At 41.0% G+C, this 22902-nt stretch overlaps 3 protein-coding genes across 3 annotated transcripts; 1 reads left to right on the top strand and 2 right to left on the bottom strand.

The window, feature by feature from the left end:
* Nucleotides 1–6898: 6898 nt before the first annotated feature.
* DFJ58DRAFT_727166 (uncharacterized protein) lies at nt 6899–10202 on the bottom strand (the record flags this gene model as incomplete). Its single annotated transcript, XM_041385444.1, has 7 exons — nt 6899–7536; nt 7600–7797; nt 7844–7939; nt 7985–8079; nt 8139–8304; nt 9934–10116; nt 10169–10202. The coding sequence occupies 7 exons, from the start codon at nt 10200–10202 to the stop codon at nt 6899–6901; spliced, it is 1410 nt and encodes a 469-aa protein (XP_041244544.1).
* Nucleotides 10203–10404: 202 nt separating this feature from the next.
* Nucleotides 10405–10737, bottom strand: DFJ58DRAFT_618925 (uncharacterized protein; the record flags this gene model as incomplete). The annotated part of the gene is made up of 2 exons (XM_041381006.1): nt 10405–10552; nt 10616–10737. Coding segments are annotated over 2 exons (270 nt in total), but the record flags the coding sequence as incomplete, so codon positions are not given.
* Nucleotides 10738–15629: 4892 nt separating this feature from the next.
* DFJ58DRAFT_622683 (uncharacterized protein) lies at nt 15630–15959 on the top strand (the record flags this gene model as incomplete). The annotated part of the gene is made up of 1 exon (XM_041381057.1): nt 15630–15959. A coding segment is annotated over one exon (330 nt), but the record flags the coding sequence as incomplete, so codon positions are not given.
* Between the last annotated feature and the right edge of the window lie 6943 nt (nt 15960–22902).

Raw genomic sequence — 22902 nt, 5'->3', positions numbered from 1 at the left:
ACCATACCATGACATACGTAGACAGGAAGTAATCACAGGAAGAGTATACTAAGGTATACTTCATTGTATTACAGGCTTGGTTTCATTTTGATGACATATTTACTTGTACTTATATTTTCAGTTTGTTAGTTTCCATCAGTTTCTTTCTCTTTCTTTTTCTAAGGCTTATTCAGCCATCAATTTACTCAGTGAGCCACAAATATGTTACTTAGTGTGTCATGTGACTGGCAATATGCTGATTTGTAAGGATCCTTCATGATTTGTCATGCAGTTTCCATTTGTTTCTGTCTGTTTCCATTTCTTTCAGCCACAGATCCTTCAGTGAGCCATCAGATATGTTTGTAAGCATGTCATGTGACTGGCAATAGGCTGATTTGTAAGGATTTGTCAGGCTTTGTCATGCTTTGTCATGCTTTGTCATGATTTATCATGCTTTGTAATAGTATTTACTATTTATGTATATTAGATTGATAAGCAGCTGATTCAGCACTGCCAAATGGCATGGTTAGTAAGCCAGTGACTTACTAATGCTGTGATGAGTCATGCTTAGTAAGGGGGGCCCCAAAAAGGTATAAAAGGAGCCCATCTTGCACCTAGTAATCAGACTTCCCACTTTCCACTCTTCTCTCAAACCGTGTGAGACCCAGTAAGATTCTGAAAGTGCAGGCCAAATAGGTTGCCTTGAAGTAAGATATAAGACATTTCTACTAGGGCTCGGTGAGAAATACAGATGTTACTAACATCAATTTTTAACATCAGTTATTAACCGGTTAATAACACCGGGAAAAGTCAGATGCACATTTAGCATGTTAACAATTGTTAATAATTATATTTAAATGCAGCAGCATTCAGCACCAGCCAACACCATGGAATGAGTCTAGATATATCTAAATCTTGTCTGAGAGGGTAAATATCGTCCGGTCATCAAGTTTCAAAACATCGAAGACAGTGTGCTATGTGCTGTCCAAACTGGCAGTGCGGATGACGAGTCGATACTGGATGTTGACGGACTGGCAGATTCGGATAATGAAGATGAAGCTGATGACGAGCCATTGGAATCAGAGATGGATGCACGCCAGCCTGCTCAAGATGTTGCCTTCGAGATTCATCCTGATATCGACATCAACTCGAAGGCATTGAAGGATATGGTCTCTACTGACCCAGTTTCCACAGTCTCCATTGACCTATCGTTGGATTCGGTGTTGTCTTCACGGGCTGCTACAATGACTGACGACGGAGATGCAGATTGGAATTATTAGACTCACGGACGGCATTTTTAACAGTTGTTAACCGTGTTTTTGTTGTTAACATTGTTAACAATGGGTTTTTTAACTAGTTAGTAACACCGATGTTAGAATTTGTTAGTAACCTGTGTTAACAATGGCTCCGGGGTGCCCCATGTTACTAACAAATGTTAAAAATTGACCGTGAATTATTCACCGAGCCCTAATTTCTACTAGTTATATACTATTTAAACTAGAGGTTGACTATATAACACTGAGAAACTTCGTATCACTGAAACCACGAGAAAGACAAGAAGAGGACACGTCAGTAAATCCTCCCAAGAACTCACACATTATCTACCACGAAAACTAGAAAAGTTGGAGACCATGTACTTAAGGACTGGCAAGTAGTCTTATCCCTGTATAGTTGTGTTGTCACTATATATGTGTTCCATATAAGACCCTTAAGTAGCAAGACAGTGTGCCACTTACTTCTTAACTTCTTGCACCATATGAACTTCACCACACGTCGATCCTCCGGTTCATTACCTAAGCAATTCTGTTCTGTACTTTACATCGTCGCGTTCTTGTCACCACCTCAGTATTGTTCTTGACAATCACTGAGGTGTGTATGCTCATATTTTGCATCTTGTATCTACACTCACTGATGTACACTTAGCTCTTCGCTAGGTGCTTTGCTAATAGTATTGTTCTTGACAATCACTGAGCTCTTCACTAGTGCATAAAATATGCCTAGAAAAATGGAAAGAGATAGAATCCCATGGAACAAAATAGAAATACATGGAAAAAAAATAGAAGTGAAGATCGAAAGTGAAAATACTAGCTACTGAATGAGGGGAAAATGATGGGGTAACTTGGTGATAGAATACAGTCTGGTGTATTATACCTTCCTTATCACTCCTGCTGTGTATATGTCATGGAACGAGTCACATACCATGCATGACAGCGGATGCATTATGAGCATGCTTGATTGTGTATGTGCTCACAGCAACAACCATCATTCCATGCCAATTTCAACTCAAATCAGTTCTTGCAACTTTAAATGGTTGAGATAGCTTGATAACTGCAGGGACAGGCAGTAGGAAGACTCTGTGCATCATTATTCCTATTCTACTTTGTCCTGGCACTGTGAGCATGACTGTTTTACCTCTCAAATGCCTCCAGACCACCCAGGTAAGGCCACTAATCATTGAATCTGCACACAGAATTATACAGACTGTAGCAGGTTCATGAGTGTATGAAGTATGGCATTACTATGCTATCCATCAATGAGGACACCCCAGATGATCCATCTCTTTGGGAAGTAATTATCAATACTTGTCCGTGCATCTTTGCAGTGTTTTGAGACTTATGAGAAGCAAAAAACTAGGACTTTCACATCAGAAAATTCTTGCATCTCATTGTTTCACATGAGCAGCTATCTATGTTAATTAGACATCTTCCACATTCACAAGTCTGCAAATAAGCTGTTGAACATCTGCTCAAGTTTCCCCCTTTTGCCCTGCCTATTGACACTTTCCTTCTCCTGCTTAGAACAGTTGTAAATCCAGTTGCAATTGTAGGCAAAATCGAGTTCCGAAGGGTTGAGGATCATGAGCATGAAGTCTATGATTGATATGTGGTCATCATGGAGAATTTTGACAGCAGACTTGATGCATTCATGTGATGAGAGTTGTGGGAAAGGGGCTGCAGAAATAGAAGAGACATCCAGTAGATCATCTGTTGTGATATTGACAAAACTAGAGTCCACAGAACAATTGAAGTCAGCATCCAGAATCCTTGAAGAACCTCACATCCTGATTGCAAGCTGTGACTAGAGTTATAGCACAATGAGCAAGTGATAGCAGTAGCAGAAAGTAATAAATATATACATGAAGTAGTGGACAAACAAAGCTGCCCAGCAGCTGGCAACCTAGTGCACTCAACTGTTGACATTGATCACAGATGACAACAAGACTTAGCAATGAGTTAGCAAAAGGTCATGTGGTTCTGATATTCCTAAACAAACTTATTTGTCATGTTACTCTAACAATCTGCTCTTGATCCAAATTCAAGCCCAGTTTTACCAGTCCATCTATCAACAGCTTGCCTCATAGACAGGCTGGTCACCAGTCTAGCTTCCTTCTTATATCTAAACCAGCCCACTGTTCACTCCATCTCATGTCCAACTAAATTCAACTCCTTCTCCCACCTTTGCTATCTTGCCTTAGCTTTCAACTTCTGAAAAAATTAGGGTTTCTATAGTGCACTTTATATCATATATAGCTGTTATAGCCTCATAACAACCCCCCCCCTTTATTATCACTGTATAGCAATCTTTTGTACCTACATAGCTGCCATAGGAATGTGAGGATTCACTATAGCAATATAATGTTATCACCAATAGCTACATTACACTATGTAACTCACAGTTACATAGCCACCATTGTCCTGTCAGGATCCACTGTAGCAATATAATGTTATCACCAACATCTACAATTCACGATTGATCACCGACTTGTGGCTATAGAGGATTATAATGCTGTTACTCAATGCTATCAGGCTCCTATATATTTGTTATTAGCTGCTATTACAATAATAATGGTATTCAAAGCAAAATTTGAAACACTCTGAAATGGTTCTGAAACGATTCAGAACCGCTCTGAAAGCTGGTTTGAAAAGGCTCTGAGAACCGCTTGAAAAGCTTTATTTTAAACTCTGTTCAAAATACTTGGCGGTTCAAACACTTCAAATTCTCGAAGTTCTGATGTAGGGTTAGGGTTAGATGCACGCACATACAAAAAAAGCATGTATTTCGAGCTAGCAAACAACGGTAAAATGTACAATCCCTCCAAGGTTCACCTCGACCGTGCCCAACGCCATCAACCTCCAGTAAAATGTCAAAGCTCATTCCAATCACTACACCCCTGCAGGTGTTTAAAGGTCAGGAAGACGGCTTATCATCAGTCGCAGTTTTCCCCCAATAAACGATGGATGATCATGGGATTGCACGACAAGACGCTTCAATAGTGACTGGCTTGGAAAAGTGAAGCCCAAGCTAGAGCGTCCAGCAGAGTGTCGCGAGGCAGACCATGTCCTTAGCACCTGCTGCACCCGTCTCCTAGGATAGAGGTCTGTTAGTTAGGGTAAGAGGGACACTAGGATGGTGGGGATGGTAGCGGTTTCGGACCTGCGAAGTTCTCGTCAGGGGGCTACCGCCTCCCCAACCGCGTTCTCAGATGATACTACTGAGCCCACCTAGTGGGAGTACAGGCTCTGTTGCACGACTGCAATCGTGAAACGATGACTGGCCAGCTGCGCCCAGCAACGATGACCCACCAGCATGGTAGTTTACGGCTGGGGGAGAGCTAGTTGGGGGTAGGAAACTTCAGACATCAATCTTGTGGCCTTGAATCCTATAACCACTTACCAAGGTACCCGAAATAACTGTTTTCGAACCGAACAGGACTTGGCGTCTCCGTGCAGAGACGATGCTGGATTTTTGGGACTTGGAGACAGGTGTTGTGTCAAAGAAGATGGAGGGTATTGCAAGTGGGTCACCGGGTGCGGCTGGAAATATCACAAGATGGTCAAATAATAGCAAGCAGTGATAAAAAAAAAATACCAAGGCGCTTCGACCGCAGAACTTGATAAACCCATGCATATGCCTAGGTGAGGGGCAGCACATACCTTGAGATGTTGAGATCACTACTTGGTACAGCGAGGATGACAGAAGTGCGTGCCACATCAGATTTAAACTCCGATTAAATCTCGCGTAGATCGGTTTGAGTCATTGATCGGAGAGATAAGATACCACCCCCAATGCCTCACCAGTCACAATGTCAAGCACTCCTCAACCAGATAGATTCTGCTAGCTTAGATGTGGCTATGGCATGGGTTGAACATGCCACACAAGATGATGGTAGTTCAGACTCAGCTATGTCTGATATTAGGACCCCATCCCCTTCATCCCCTATGTCCCCTATGTCCCCCATGTCCCCTATGTCCCCCATGTCCCCCATGTCCCCCATGTCCCCTATGTCCAATGCTTCAGAACATTCTGGCAACTCAAGCGTCAACTCAATCATGATCCATGAGCAATTTGCTCACCTTCTTGGCTCACTTTCTACTCTTCGGGATGAGGTAGAGATGGCCCACGTCCTTCACCGACCTGATGAGCCCCCTATGTGAGCTCCACAGATCCAGCTACTTGATCACTTCACTTCTCATCGCCCCCAGCTATTCCAGAAGAAGTTATGTGTTTCTCCAGAAATATTTGACAATATACTCGATGAGATCATTGATGATCCTATTTTCCATAATCAATCCAACAATCCCCAACTTCCCGTTGCCATCCAACTTGCCATATTTCTTAACCGTGCTGGCCACTATGGCAATGCAATCTCAAATGAGGATGTCTGCCAGCGGGCAGGTGTTAGCATTGGGTCAGTCACCAACTGCACCAATCGTGTCATGATTGCCCTGCTTGCAAAGCATGACAAATTCATATTCTTTCCTACTCTCAACTCTGATGATGCTGGTCATTCCCGGAAGTATGTTCAGGACCATACTTGCCCAGAGTGGTGGAATGGTATCCTAGCTGCTGATGGATCATTGATAAACCTTTGTGACAAGCCAGGTCTCTATGGTGAGACTTTTTATAGTAGGAAGTCTCAGTACTCCCTCAACTGCCAGGTATTTTATTTTATTTTATTTTATTTTACAGCTCTTTCTCTAATTTAAATTCTTTTAGGCGGTTATTATGATCCACAATCTTGCTATAGCAGATTATGCTATCGGTCACACTGGCAGTGCACATGATGCATATGCATTCCGATCTACTCATATTTACCATCATCATGCAACACTTCTTGGAGATCACCATTGGATCTGGGCAGATAGTGACTACCCATTAGAGCCATGGTGCATCCCCCCTTTCAAGAAGCCTGTCAATGGGGCTTTAACCAGTGACCAGAAGGCATTTAACACTGCCCTTTCCAAAGTAAGTGTGTTATTTTATTTTTCCTTGTGTCCATTTATTTTTGGTGATTTAGGTTCGTGTCCAGGTGGAGCATGCATTTGCTGCTCTTAAAAACCGCTTTCAGTCTCTTCGAGAACTTCGACACCCATTGCAGCATGACAAACACCTTATGTATATTTCTTACTGGGTCCAGTGCTGCCTCATCCTTCACAACATGGTGATTTGGTTTGAAGAGCACCGTGGGATCAAGAGCACAACTGAAGAGTCAGCCCTTCAAGCCCATGTACCTGCAGTGGACATAGGCCATGATGTAGATGGGGTGGGTCCTGGAGATACCTCATATCAAGGTACTCCTGGCCACCAAGTTCATGCAAAGTTGATGGACTATTTGTTGAACTGACAAGGCAAATGTATTGGCAATAGGTAGAAAACATAGGAGCAAGCATGTAACAACATATAGGCTCAGGAAGCATGTAAACATATGTACAATGAGTTGTAAAACATACAAGAATGATATGCGAGCACGATACATGAGACGCGAGACACGAGATGCAAGACATGAGACGCGAGACACGAGATGCGAGACACGAGACACAAGATGCGAGACATGAGATGCAAGTGAACAACAAACCACTAGTACAACAGAGTCAGATAAATCAATAATGTTGAAGGACGACAATAACGAAGGCTTACCCTAATCAGCACCTCCCTTCAATTTGATAAGCTCAATTTCGAGCTGAAGGGCGGCTTTTCTCTCAGCATGAACCTTAGCCTGAGCTTTGAGAACTTGAAGGTCAAGAGTCTTGGACTCTTGACAGCGCTGATGTACGACGATGGCCTTGGTGCGTTCGATCTCAGCTTTCTCACGTTGGAAGTCGAGCTCATGTCCCTGACGGAGAGCATTGACCTTGGCGATCTTGTATTCCGACGCTGCTGCCTTCACGGTATATACATATGACATATTGTTGGTTAGCATCTTGACTTGCCCACAGACACCGTCGACCTCCGACCCAACGTTCTTCCCAAGGTGAGATTTTTTTGCACCGCTATCTTTGAGCATGGTGCTTGGTTGGTGTGAGGAGGAAGTCGGCGACAAAAGCCCCAATGATGTAGAGTGTGTGCATGCCGTTGTCCTCATGGAAGACGATGCAATGGATGATGGTGGTTTCGGTGAGTGGATGGGTCCACGGCCCATTGCACAATCGGCGTGGTTTTTGAATGTACCGTGAGACGAGCGATTATGAGTGTGTGTAGGGGGCGGTGAGGGGGAGGAGAGCGGGCGTTTGTTAGAGAGGGATGGCTGGATCGTAAGTCCTTCTTCACGCTCTACTTCTGCCTGATCCTCCTGCATGGTGTCCAGCTACTCCTTGAATCCATCATAATCGGGCTCCTCACCCATGGTGAAGTCGTCGTTGATGACAGGTTCCGTGGTATCATAGGGTAGGTTAGTTTTGACGCTGCACGAAGGATTGGCAGCACTGTCAACACGCTCATCTTCAACATCACAAGTGTTGGGAGCATTGTCAATGACGGCCATCGAATCTTCGATGTAACCGTCAGGATCAGGAGGGGGGGGCTTTTTCTTTTCCTTTGCTTGTTGGTTGGGTGAGGGCCTTAAGGTCCCCTGCACGGTCTGTACCAGGAGCAGACAAGAAGGTTTTGGCAGCATACGCAGGGTTATCCCTCCAGATTTCATCAAGATCCTCATACCACGGGAAGTCATTTAAAACTTGTGCTACAACTAATTTAGTTTCGCCCAATTGTTATTTAAAAAACATACCTAGCAGATTGACTGCAGCGCCAGGATCCTCTGGATTGATTCCAGCCCCTGTCTGCTTGAAGCGCGTATGATTAGTCTTATATTTCCCCTTGAGACTAAATGTAGCATTCAGTGTATATGTACAAAGGGGGGAGGAAGTATATGAAAAACATACTAAGTGAGATGGTTGCCCACGGCCTGCGTGAACTTTGCCTGATCCTCAGCATACATGGACTTATACATCTCATCCTTCTGGAATATATGTTTGGCGATTACTGCGTAGATCTTGCCCTTGTCACTCCCAGAAGGAGGGCCGTCATCATTAGGCTGAGATTTCTTTCCTTCATAAAAAGTACTCGACGGTCAGCAGGATGATTGCGTAGGTATGTTACAAGTGTAGAAGTCCAATCAGCCGTCCCACGTCCCCTTGTACCATGATTAGCCGCGCCCCTTCCCCTAGTACCCGCATGCAGGCTGCATTTGGATAGTTATCGGTGAATTGGTGAGCTTTTGCACTTGGATCTTGAGTCGCTCTGAATGTCGTACTCAAGGGTGTATAGCAGGCATGGTGTACGCATGGACCAACTTCAAATTCAGACTCCACTGGAAGTCTGCCGATGTTCCGTAGAGTGCTGAAAGAATTTGACAGTGTTTCAGAACCTTAATATTTTTACTTTGAATACCATTAATATACAAATTTCCCTTGATATTATGCATGCACTATGTACCCTTCAACTATGAGCTATAATTTCTATACATTATCATCTCACAGCCACATAATGCTATGATATCTTACCCTCACCACATACTGTATGTATTACATATTCTAAACCATATGGTATGGGTGCTATGAAGGCTATGAGTGGTTATCTAATATTAGCTCATGCTATGTAAACTGTGTAACAATAAGTGCTAGAGATATAGCACCAGATTTTTTCTGATGAACCAATTTACTCTGTAAACTAATACTTGTCATGGGAGAAAATATGAATATTAAGCATAACTCACATTCATCCATCCATATGTCTTCATGAGAGTCATGACTGTTATTGACCCTCCAAAACAAAGCCAGTCAGTCAGATACCTGCCCACATCTATTCTTCTTGGTGATTTCCTTGTTTACACTAAGTTGGGTGGCTGAATTTCTTAATAAACATTCCTGAGGGTATCATCATCTACTTCTAGTCTCTAGAGTGCATTCCTTGTCCTCTGATAGCTTCAGACACACTTATATATTTTGATTCAACAACAATGAGCCTCTTGCTTTGACATGGTGTCCACCCACATGGAATCTGTGCTTTGAAAGTGCCAATAGTAAATTATTGCTTTGTGATCCAGAGCTTGCCATAACTTTTCCCAGAAATCATTTGCCTGACCCTGCCATAATTGCAGTTCCTTGGCTTGCAAAGCACCTAGGTCAAGGGCTAAAGCATCTTGGTGATGAATTGAGGATGGCATCCAAATACACATTCCTTCTGCAGCAACTTCCTCACCAGTCTCTTCCTTGGCAACTTCAAGATCTGCAGCTTTATTGCCTTACTCCTCCATATCTGCAGCACAAAATATGATGTCATCCACATGCTCCACACCTGCATCAACTTCAATGCCATCTGACATGGCATCAACTGTTTCATGAAATTTTGAGATCTGTGCTACTACTTTTTGTTGCTTTTCTTCAACCACTGCCTTTTGAGAAGCAGATGCATCTCAGGAAAGCTGCTGAATATCTACCCTCAATGTGTCCCTTGAGCTGAATTGAGATATGCCCTGAATGTGAAAGTGATGTATTGATGTACTATGCATCTTACAAATTGATACCACTGATGAGCCAAGATATTGATCCTAATTTGCCAGTATTGACATATTCTGTTTTGGTCAATGTTAGCCAAATTTCAGCCATTGTCAGGGCTTCCAATCACTGCATCAGAATGTATAGCATATAGAAGCCAGAGGAACTTCTGAATCACTACCTTTATCTATTTTTAGCTGGTATATATCAAGATGCTCTCTGCATTGGTCCATAGCCTGCTTCTCATCTTTCTCCCATGATAAGACTTTGCTGACTTCCAAAGCACATGTAAGCTTTTCAAATGGCACCTTAGTGTCATCAATGCCCTTTTTGGCATGTTTGTACTTTTGTAAGAGTGTCTTAACTGCATACAGCATTCAACCAATATGCAATTGATTCCAAATATAAACACTCACCAATACCAATGATGTTTTCCAATTCAAGTTCCATATGAAATCATCTAGAATTTCTTAAAGGTGGGCTTGGCTCATGGAATGTGCTATTGGAGAGATCTTGTTAAAGGGAGCCCATAGTGTCTCCAGAATTTCCCCATCGACTTGTCCAGCTCCTACAATGAAGTTCAGGCTGTATCTAGCAAAACAAGCAAGCTTATGAGTACTGAGATGAAATTTTCCCACTGCAGCCACAATTTGGGTATCATCAAACCAGTGCAATTGCTGACACATTTTGCAAAGTGAAGACTCCACTGGCAATCCGCATCATAAATTACTAGGAAGTCATCAATTCTGTTGGCAGCATGCTTAATAGCATTGCATACCAAATAATCTATATCCATGTGGCTTGAAGTAATTTTGTCATCAAGTCAGTCCAAATTGATCAGTAGTAAATGAAAGAAAACTCACTGTTTGCCCTTCCAAAAGTCTACTATGCAGTGGGGAACAAAACATCCATGGCAAGCACAAGCTATAGTGCCCACCCCTGTAGCTCCAAGGTTGCTTTGGTTTGTGTTTGCTGCATTGACTGCACAATGGTTGCTATAAGTTAATCTCTTCCAACATATTCAGTGTACTACTAAAAATAAAGACAAGTCAACTGACCTCTTTACTCTCTGTAGCTGAGGCCAAGTGAGCTCAATATTCTCCCTCTGTGACCATATACCCTAAACCAAGAGGAAGATGTCAATTCACATTAACATCTCATCTTGGCATTCATGCAGTTAACATCTGAGCAATGAGTAATCTACATTTTACTTAAATGATTAGTCATATCTTTTGGACAGTTTCAAAATAGCAGTAACCACTAAGTGAATATCTGGACAATAATACAGATGAGTCATAATAAGTTATTTTTCCATATTTCATAGTTGCATAGCTACATGTAAAGTAGTATATAAAGGGGCCTAGTTTCCCTCTGAGCAATAAAATCCCTTTTTAGAGAAAGTGAGAGAAATTGTGTATCTCTCAAAAGCTTCTCACCCCTTAATATTTGTGTGAATATCTGAGTGAATATTAGTTCACTTCTCCACTCTTTTAGTACTGTTTCCCATAATGTACTGACTATCTGAGGCTACCTGAGCCATATTAATTTACTCTAGCTAGTATATAGCTACTGGTTATCTAGTGTAGTTTTACTTCATTCTTTTTATGACACAGAAGATCAATTCTGTAGGGAGAATTCATGTATTTTAATGATTGAGGATAACAAACAGGATCTATACTTTAGTCAACAATATTAAGGACTTGGCCTACTTTAAGCCTACTTTACAGTAACATATTTTGTTCTGATCCTGTGTCATACTCAACATAAGTGCCTAAGCAGTAGAAGGGTTGATTTCAAAGTCACATATTTAATTGATTTGATTATATCTTTTGATCTCCCCTATCAGATTGTGAGAATAAGAAGGATCCAAGAGATATTGGTCTGACTCACTGCTAACTGTCATAACTTACATAATCTTCTATATTTTGCATACTATTGCACCATCTTTCCTGAATATCCTAAGTACATCAAGCTGATTAACAGATACTGTTTCTGAGGTTTCTTAATATCTCTACCTTTTTTAGTCATTGGTAAATTTGCTTATGAGAACCCAACTTTTGTACCCCCACAAATAACCACATTATTAACCATCAGTATTTGTCTAAACTATTGACTATAGTAGGATAGTGAAACTTGGTGATTTTATTGTGTTTTACATCCTAGAAAGACAGTGAGTGATGACTGTGATGTCAACCAAGCTCTCAATATTGATTCTGTTTATTCCTATGCTAGTGAAATTTTCCTATCTCAATATTAGCTACTATAAAGGTTTAAGCACAAAGAGCCTTGCATCTCAGTTTTGTTAAGATACTGAGATGTGTTTTTCCCTACTGTATTCCTACTGTACAATGGACTCACAAAAGGCATAATTACTCTTCTTGTCTAGTGTTCATAACCCTTCCACTAATTATACTCACTACAAATACTACTAATGTCTATAGATAATTGGTTAAGGATCTTCAAGTACAGGAGTGAGTGAAGGTAGATGCTTATTAGACTAAAAGGGCACTGATGATCCATAAGGTTGTATGTGTGAAACAGTAATATGAATAATAACATCAACAATGGCATTCTGTATGCTGGTGCTGACCATAGTCCATGTGATAGTAAGCTGCTGCATATCTGTTTCAAAGCTACAGCTTGCAACTATCCAGCTGTGAGAATAACTGTAATTAGTATCCAAGTCTCAACTAAAGCCATCAGTCAAACCATAGGAAAGCCATGATAACATTAGCTCTAACAGACTTTATCAGTATGCAACTTTGTGGTGCATTGTCTCTTAATCAAACAAAATGCCCATAGTAGCTCCAGACTCTGTCCTTGTGTAATTCTATCTACATTAAACACATCTTCCCACCCTTTGACATCTGGTCAAACAAGTAATCTTCCTTCAAGACTGTTTGCATTAAATAGCTCAGTGCCACCTTCTCAGTTTCCATAAGAAGGCCACAGAATCTGTATTTTTCTTCATGCTGTTCATGAATGTCATAGGTTCTTACTTCATAATAGTTGTTGTATACTCAACCTACATTTTAGGAACTTTGCACAATTCAACTTGTCTATGTAGCATATGAATTCCTATTGCTATCATTGAGAATACAATGAAAATAGCAATATTTCAATCAACTTAGAGAATCAAATAAGGTAAAACACTTGACAAAAGTTGAATTAAACCTGCAAAGATCAAAAAAGAACTTTAAAGTTTTAATAATAAAATTTAAAATATGTAAAGAGAAGCCTAAGAGAGATTTGAAACTTTTATTCTTTACTTAATCTCACTTTTAGATGATGCTACAGGACTCAAAGTCTCAAACCCTCTAAGTTATGCTATTTGCTCCAGTTACCTTCCTTTTTTTCTTGTCCTTGAAGTCCTACCCCTCTTATGCTACTATGCCTACTATCTATAAACATATAAAAACATATAAAATTACTTAGTCATATCAATATATATAATTACACCTTGTTGCTTACTGCCTCTTATTAAGATTTCTGGCACCTGAACTGTTCATTAATCACTTGTAATTAATTATAATAACTAGACATTATCTGAGGAATTGACTTGGTGTTTTTCATTAATGATCTTCCCTTCTCTCACCAGAAGAGTTAATAGCTCTTGATGGACACTGGAATGTATTCTAGGCCACTTCAGTATGAGTGTAAGTGGTGCCATACACACTAATAATAACAGGTAGTATTTATAATCTGCAAAGTTAATGATAGGAGCTCAGATACTTGTGAATACAATTTTGATGTCTATGATAAAAGCTATTGTCATTTGTGATGTTATGACATGTATAATAATCTTTCCTGAGTTCAGAATTATAAGCCATCCATGAAATGCCACCACTGGCTACTGGATGTCCCTTACAGTGATTGTAGACTATATATGTCAGTATTGCTTGTCAAGCAGAACAAATATATATGTCAAGCTTATATCTCTATATGTGCTATTTAGTAAATGATATATTGTAGCTGTTATCTCAGGGTCTTACATTTTAGACCTAGCTCAGTCTATGGCTTATATAATACTAAGAGAAATCTCTTTGATCAAAGTAAAGCAGCTAACATTATCAAACTATCTGTTTAATTACTTGCTTGAATGATATGTAAGAAGTATGTTTGTCTGGTAGCAGTAATAATATGTTAACACTTACATACTACTCCAGCATAAAGTCTACTTTTGTCTAAAAATAGGAGTGATATAGATGTTTGATCAGAAACTACAATTCTATCATTTATAGAAGAAATTATACTATAGCAGCAGTAATATATCACTGGCCCAATCCTTACCTCCTTGCTACCAGTCTAGCAGGCAATGAAGCATTACATAAGCTTCATATAATCATCCAACTCATTTTATGATAGTTCAAGCCACTGGTGTCTTCTTAGATAGATGATCTATAGATGAACACCTATAAAACCAAATATCTTCACAGTCAGTGATTCAGACAAATACCAATGACTGATAATGTAGTCGTTTGTAGGTGGCTGATTAGCAATACCTAAGCTACTGTCAGCAGAAGGTGCCATGTGAGATCAGTAATGTAAGTGATCAATCCAACAATGTTTGGACAACAGAAACAACAAAGGAAACAAGTGTACCTTCCTGTATCAAAGAGATGCCCAATGGAAATCTTACTATAAAGATTCGTGTGAAGCTATAACAGTCACTCCCACAGCACAAACAGGTAGGATCACTGGTCAGGACTAATCAATGCTCAGAGAACTTTCAGTACTATTGAACCTGCTGTCAAGGAACTCACTTTGAGTATTAAACAGAAAACAGGAACAAACATCCTTGGTGTTCAGCACCAAGTTCCCTTTTAATAGCTAAAGCCTTATGGCAATGAAACCCTAGCTCAGTACCACTACTCAGATGTGTGTGGTCAAGTGTACAATTATCAACTTCAAAAGCTCCCCCACTAAGCTATGCAAAGTTTTAGGTAGACTAAGGAGACAACACAAAGAGTTGCAGAAAAATAAAAGAAGAACATGGAAGGGCAGTACCAGGCTTGGTGGTTGTGGAGGATGATGAACTCACACTAATGGTATCTCACAGAAGAGTACCTTCATCAATCTTCAACAGCTTTCACTATTGTTTGGCTTCAGCCACACTTCACACTCAAGAACTGGGGTGCAAATCCTCTTTTTTTTTTATTGAGAGAAGTGGGCTCTTATATAGACAAAAATTAAGGGCCATGCTACCAGTACTTTAAGATTCCTATCAAGTCATCTCTAGTCAGACTGAGTCATATAAGTCATACTGAATCAGGTTGAATCATTGTGAGTCACTTCAGATAGAGGGTTTTCTAAGTTAGCCGAGGAATGAGGCTAACATAGAAGTTAGTCTATGTGTGAATAAGCGATGTGACAGTAACTCTCTTTGTTCTCGTCCACATTCAACACCCATCACCGTAGACGACAGCAGCCTTGACTCTCTTTATTTGCTCATAAGTTAACACTTGGTTCTATGCTAGACAATCCTAACGATGATATCCTGCCTGATTTCACAACAGCTGAATACGAAGGCGCCAGGGCCTGTGTGATAGACAAAGGCATTGCAAACAATATTTTAGCAGCAGAAGCCTTAGAAACCATATGGACTTTGAACAATGATGCAGCTAAGGACACCTGGGCAGACCAAGAAGAGGCAACAGCGAGATGAGCTTACGAAGCCCAACGCATTGCTGAGGAGCAAGAACAAGAACATCAACAAGTGCTCAACGACGAGTTAGCCGCAGCTTGCAAGGAAGAACACAAGAAGAACAAATCCAAGTTTGTACTGGTCGCAGCAGCTAAGGTACCCACCATTCCTGTTGTCATTCCTTCTAATTATGCTGTTCAAAAACTCAAAGCTGGAGACTACTGAGAGCTATACTACTTCACCAACAAAGTCTGAATGAAGTCAAGAAGAACATTCTTTCAATGGAACCTCAGGGCATGATACTGCTCCCAGGAGCATATGGTCAACAGACCTGGGTCAATGCAGATGAAACCCGCAACTCAAAGACCATCATCACCAAAGACAAAAATCTCACCTGGGAAGAACTCAATGAAGCCGCTCCTCGCATGATTACCACTATGCAACAGCATAAATGGCCCGAAGACTATATCAACATGTACATCAGTTTCTGGACAGCCCTTCAGAATCATCGTTGGCGCCACGTCAGTGACATCCTGAAGCAGCAGGCACTCCTACTCTACCAGAGCCAACAATGCAGAATGTGGCACCTCACGGCCGGAGGTCCGCACTGTTGGTCCATAGCAGAACTCAACCAGGAGCTCATCCTAGAAGCTAGAGAAGAGATATTCAATTTAGACCAAGACCAGGCTCTTTCCGCTCTCAAACAGGTGCGGAATCTCTTCTCAACCATTAGTCCCCCGGTAGACATCTAATCTACTTCACACTTTCTTAAAATTCCTAATCTATTCACGCATCATGCATCTCCTTTACCACACTCACTGATTATCACCGTTCGACATCATGCTTGAACAGCAAACCTCCCTTTCCCAACCATCACATGTCTCCCATGGCCAACATGTGCTGCTTCTTACCCTGCATCACGCAGTGTCTTGTTACTTAAGGGTCTTATATACAATGCGTATATAGTGACAACACAACTATACAGGATAAGACTTCTTGCCAGTCCTTAAGTACATGGTCTACAACTTTTCTAGTTTTCATGGTAGATAATGTGCTGAGTTCTTGGGAGGAATATCTTTCAATATTCTCCTTCTTGTTCCTTGGTTAGTTTAAACCTCGTGGTCTCGAAATACTGAGTGTGAAGTTTGTACATGTTTTGGCAAGTGTGTGCCCGTGGATTCATGAAGTGTGTCTTGTAATTCATATCTCCCTTCCTGAAAAAGAGAGAGGAAGTGGTGCTGATGAAATTAGCTAGGTAGCTGTACTTTGTTATATAGTCAACCCCTGTAAGGTAGTATATAACCTGAATATATATTTCTTATTCTTAACTTCAAGGCTGCTGGGTGGCCTGCACTTAGATCTTACTGGTTTTCACACGGTTTGAGAAAAGAGTTTAAAGTGGGAAGCTTAAATTGCATGGGTGAAAATGGGCTCCTTATATACCTTTTGGGAGGCCATCTTACTAAGCATGATTCATCATATAGATTGGTAAGAATGTGCTTACAAACTTGTGTTGAGTCAGCTTGTTTATTAATGTACATACAAAATGAAGTGTAGTATTACAAAGAATGAAAAATGAAAAGCATGAGTCATTACATGGATTGGTAAGAATGTGCTTACCAAACCAAGTCCTTAGGTGTGCTGAATCAGCCTAATGACAAAGTGGATTACATATACAGTTGCAAGTTTTACAAAGCATGACAAATCATGACCAAACATGATGAGTCAAGTTGAATCCTTACAAATCAGAGTATTTCCCAGTCACATGACATGATTACTAACATGTTGGTGGCTTGAGGAAAAGTCTGGTGGCTAAATGTGCCTAGAAAAATAGAAAGTGATAGAATCTCATGGAACAAAATAGAAATACATAGAAAAAATAGGAGTGAAGTTTGAAAGTGAAAATACTAGCTAAGAAATGAATGAAAAATGATAAGGTAACTTGGTGATAGAATCAGTCAGGTGTCTTCTACCTTCCTTGTCCACTGCTGTTGTGTATATGTCATGGTATGGATCACATACCATGCATGACACCGGGTACAGGAAGACCACAACACACATGATCAGTGCAGTAATCCTGCCACATTTCATTGGCAATTTCGTCTCAATGTCATTTTGCTCTCTGCTGCTCTGCTCAGCCAACTCTCCAATGCCATCACCACCATCAAGTGCAAACAAGTCTTCATCATACTCAGCATTAAATACAGAAGGTTCATATCTACATATAAAATTATGGAGCACACATAATGCTGAAGGTATATGAGCCTGAATATCCATATTGTATTCAGGGGGGTAGTTGTAGGATATGCCATTGGTGCTTCAAAATGCCGAAAATGTGCTCGATTATGTTGCGCAGACATGCATGCCAATGGTTGAACAATTCTTTTGGAGTTTGGGACCTGCATGAGCATGTCAGAGACAAACTGCAAAGAGAGAGAAAAAACTTATGCAATGTTGGCTTATCGCCATGCCTTGAGGTGATAGCGGATACCTCAATATGAGACTAACAATGTGTCACATGACCCAAAGCCAGTGTCTGCAAGGAAGTAAACCCCTTCGGGGATGTGCAGGTTATATAGCCATGCATCATGCCAGAGTGAAGCATCAGAAACCGATCCATCTCACCTGCAAAGTGAATAAATGAAGAGAAAGTTGAAGTCACATATGAATAAGCAATTTTGGGAGAGAAATCCCTTGCGGTTTTGCATGGTATCATGGTCTTCATTTGCAGACATCAGCAAAACCCTAACCCTATGTGCAGCATTGTGCAGTGCTGCACAGCAATCACAGTGTCACAGTGAGGTCCCCCCATGTACAGTGCTGCACACTACACAATTTCTCAATAAAACATAATTGTTAGCATACCATATTGTTATATATATGTTTGTGACTACATTACACTCATTTTTACATAGAATAAGTACTTGTGTGATGCTGCAGAGCCTTTACAAAAAACTTTGTATGACCTGTGACACGCTGTGTGGCTGTGGCACTGTAGTCAAATCAGGGTTTTGCTAATGGAGAATACGTAAATGTGGGTGCTGTCAACGGCACCAATACAGTCTCAAAAGTAGTGATATCATGATGGTAAGATGTGCCATTGACACTTCAAAATGCCTAAAATGTGCTCCACTATGCTGCACAAACAGGTGTGCCAATAGTTAAACAGTTCTTTGAGGGTTTTGAGCCTACGTACATAAGCTTGTCAGAGATATTGAACTACATGGAGATAAAATTGACTTATACAACATTTGCTTGACACCATTCCTTGAGGTGATAGTGAACACCACAATATGAGACCAACAGTGTGTTGTATGACCCAAGCCAGCATCTGCAAAGAAGTAAGCCCCTTCAGGGATCTGCAGGTCTTGTTGCTATGCATCATGCTAGAGCAAAGCACCAGAAACTGATCTGTCCCACCTGCAAAGTGAATAAATAAATAAGAAGTCAAAGTTGTATATGAAAAGGCAGTTTTGAGATAGGTATCCCTTCCTGTTTCACATGGTATCATGATCTTCATGTGCAGAGAACACATGAATGTGGATGCTGTCAACTGCACCAATACAGTCTTGGGAGTAGTGGTATCATGGATCATTGTGGATGGTGTTAGAGATGGGTGTGTCCTCTGTAGGGAGCTGAACCTGGGCATTATAGAACATAGCTTCTGAAAAAAGACAAGCAAGTGCCAAAAATATCTAATAAGAGTTCAGACAATCAAAACGATAGGAAATACTAGATTACTTATCTTAAAATAGTATCTGAAGAATGCTGGAATCATTCACCAAGATGATGGGTTGAGAGTCCCATCACACAGGCATATAAAAATATGCCTAGTTGCTCCTCCACTTTTACACCATTGTGAGACTGATTAAACCTGTTGGCTTCAAGGACTTTGAGTAGTGCCTCGAAAATCTCTAAGCTGACACCAAGGTTGTGCTTTATATGATCTGGGTGGCCTGTGAGGAGCTCACAGACCCATGCATGGCTGGTTTGCACTGAAGTGTGGTATGGGATGTGGGGAGTAGGAGATAAGAAGATCAAATGATACATATATACCATTTGGGAGACAGCACAGGTTACAATTATGACCAGACAATGACAGTAAACCTTCTCACACTTCCAGAGAGCGAGAGCGGCATGCTGGTTAGGGTACATGGTGTTGATGCTTATCACTGCACCTTTGATACATATTGCTGGACCTTTTATATCCCTTGATATCCAGGACTCCCAGCAGGTCATGTGATGGTATCACATGATTTCCATTTTTGAGAGCCTAAGTCACAATCGAGTAGAGGGATCTACTGAAAAAGTAGCTTATAAGTTTATCATAAGTGGCAAAAAGTAAAAACATGATTTTATGATGAAGCAGAGGACTCTGAGTAATTGAACTATGATGTGAAAGAAATCAGCAGGTATTTGATTCCATGGGAGGACATCCTAGACACCGAGAGGTCCAGTAGGCTAGTGTTCCATGGATAACCCTCTGAAAGGTTATCCACCAGGCCCAAATGAGGGTCAGTTATCCACCAGTGAGTATGGTGAATATCCACTGCCAGTAAAACCAGCCTGGCGATTCCAGGTGCTGCAAAATTTTACGATCCATGGTGCATTTCACAAAATTTAGCTTGATTTACAAGTATAAATCTATCCTACACTCTGTGTTATGTTTCAGTCTGCTTTAGTTAAGACCTTCTCTTGCACCAAAGTGCTTGCTGGCAGAAGAGCGACGGTGTTCTTCAGTGCTGCAGATGCCAAATCCTTGTCAGCAAGCACATCAACTAGCTTCATGGAGTCAAGATTGATGATACTGGCAGCATCAAAAGCCTCGTCATCAAAAGAATCCACTTTTTTGGAGCCATCTTCAGCTATATCCTTGGGGTCAGTGACATCCAACTCTGAGTTGTTGTTCTCCATGTCTGGCTTGTCAGGTGCTTCATCTGCAAAATCATCATCCACATCAGAATTTTCACTGTCATTGTTGTCTCCCTTCCCTCACTTGCACTTGCCACCAAAAATGGTCAATGACATATCTCACCATTTGACGGTTGGTTTCTTTTTTGGAGGCAGACAATCATCTTTTGGTGGTTACTTTTGAGGTATATATTCACTGAGATAAGCTCCATTAGAGGATCAACCTTTGCACCACCTTTTCCCTTTGCAGGGATCAGTTCAGCATCTCTGTATAGGTGCATGATGGACATGTCAGACTTGATAATCTTGGTCTTTTTCTTATTTGATCCCTTCGGTGAGGGTGAGGAATGATAAGTGAATACTAGGGGGAGTGTGTAGTGAGGCTCTCAAGTGCTCCTCTGGAAGCGAGCAACAGTCGTCCCAAGGGGATTGCTACTGAGAATAGATTCCTCTAATGTAAAGTGAGGGAGATCCAAGACTAGAACTTTGGCCTAGAAAACCTAAGTAGAGCGCTAAAGCCTAAATGTGCTGAAAAGAGTATAAACTGCGTGAAGCGCTTCAAATGTGCTGATGATGTGGCCGCCAAATATAAGGCGCACACTGATAATTGCAAGTGTGGATCAGGAAACTCGAGTGGATTCAAATAATAAGTGGGGCTATGGACTGCGATGCTCATGGAACGGAAGTAAGTATCAAAAACTAATTCTAATGTGTAAGTACCGCTAAGCGCTTTCCCATGGCGCGGAGCCGAGCAAGCGAGTACATACGGTGTGTAACAGCGCATTGTCTTACTACTTAAGGGTCTTATGTACAACGCATGTATAGTGACAACACAACTATACAGGATAAGACTTCTTGCCAGTCCTTAAGTACACGGTCTACGACTTTTCTAGTTTTCATGGTAGATAACGTGTGAGTTCTTGGGAGGGTTTACTGACGTGTCCTCTTCTTGTTGTTCCCTGGTGGAATACTCATAGATTCCCTAATGTTCTGATGAAAAGATCTGTTTCAATCTTGTAGATCGTGTCTCAACCTATGAAAGTCTGTCTCAACTTTGTCATGTTCTCGTGTCTCCCTTCCTGAAAAGAGAGAGTCTGTCTTAAAATACGTGAAGCCTAGTTAGAATGCTGTTCTGGTGTTGTATACTCAACCCCTGTAAGGTAGTACACAACAAGTAATGAAGTCTGTCTTAAATACGTAAAGCCTAGTACGAAAGCTGTTCTGGTGTTGTATACTCAGCCCCTGAAAGGTAGCACACAACAAGTAGTTTATAAATAGATTGTTATATAAGCGACCCCTGTAAGGTAGTATACAACTAATCTCTGATATGATGTTTATCTTACTTCAAGGCACTCTTGGCCTGCACTTTAAGTCTTACGGACTCTCACGGTTTGAGAGAAGAGTGAAAAGTGGGAAGTTATTATTACTCAGTGTAGAATGGGCTCCTTTTATACCTTTTTGGGAGGCCATTTTACTAAGCATGACTCATCACAGCATTAGTAAGTCACTGGCTTACTAACCATGCCATTTGGCAGTGCTGAATCAGCTGCTTACAAAGTAGTTTACAAATAAAGTTCATAACATTACAAAGCATGATAAATCATGACAAAGCATGACAAATCATGACAAATCATGACAAATCAGATTATTGCCTATCACATGACATGCTTACAAACATATCTGGTGGCTCACTGAAGGATTCTGTGGCTGAATGAGCCTGAAACAAATAGAAACAAATGGAAACAAATGGAAGCCACATGACAAATCATGCAGGATCCTTACAAAGCAGAATATTGCCTATCACATGACATGCTTACTAACACATCTTGGTGGCTCACTGGTGGCTGAATAAACCACACAAAAGAAATGAAAAGAAAAGGGGAAAGGTGAGGACTATCATACTGGAAATATAAATACAAGTAAATCTGTCAAAATGGAACCAATCATAATAATACAATGAGGTACACCTTAGTGTACTCTCTGTAGCTACTTCCTGTCTATCAATGTCATGGTATGAGTTCCATACCATGCATGACAGTGCAAGTAAGGGTCCATAATGCGAAGAGTGTCGTATGGCACGGAGATATCATCAGGGTGACTCAAATGAAAGGAAGCACGCACCAATGGACCGGGGAGGACATGGATAGGATGTGCGGAGGACAGGCAACGGGATCCAGTGCGCGAGCGCAAGTGGCCACAAGCGCTCATAGTGCGATGCACCTGTAAGGCGCTGTCCTGCATGATTTGGGAATCATGCATGGACATGACTACTAGGTATCCCCCTAAAAGACAAAGTCTGTTAGCTTAGTCCTCAGACTAGTCAACCCATACCTTGGTATCAAACCTTGGTCCAATAGTTTCAGTTTTCCCTCAGTGATTCATGAATCCACTATGTTTTGAAGAAAGTCATGTGTGAGATGGGAATCACATAATGACCTAGTTGATATGAGAAGCAAATTGAAGGTTAAGATACTGGTTTATTCACTTTGGCTAGAGAAACCCATAGAGAAAAGTTCAAAGCCTAACAAAAACCTATCTAAAAAGCCTGCATATTGTGTACTATTATTTGTTCCATTATTTCTGAGTAGTTTTCTC

This window comes from Suillus subalutaceus (genome assembly GCF_016647625.1).
Source record: "Suillus subalutaceus strain FC151 chromosome Unknown DFJ58scaffold_44, whole genome shotgun sequence".
NCBI classification, from domain to species: domain Eukaryota; kingdom Fungi; phylum Basidiomycota; class Agaricomycetes; order Boletales; family Suillaceae; genus Suillus; species Suillus subalutaceus.
Note: the sequence above shows the minus strand (reverse complement) of the source record. Positions and strands in the feature narration are given on the sequence as shown.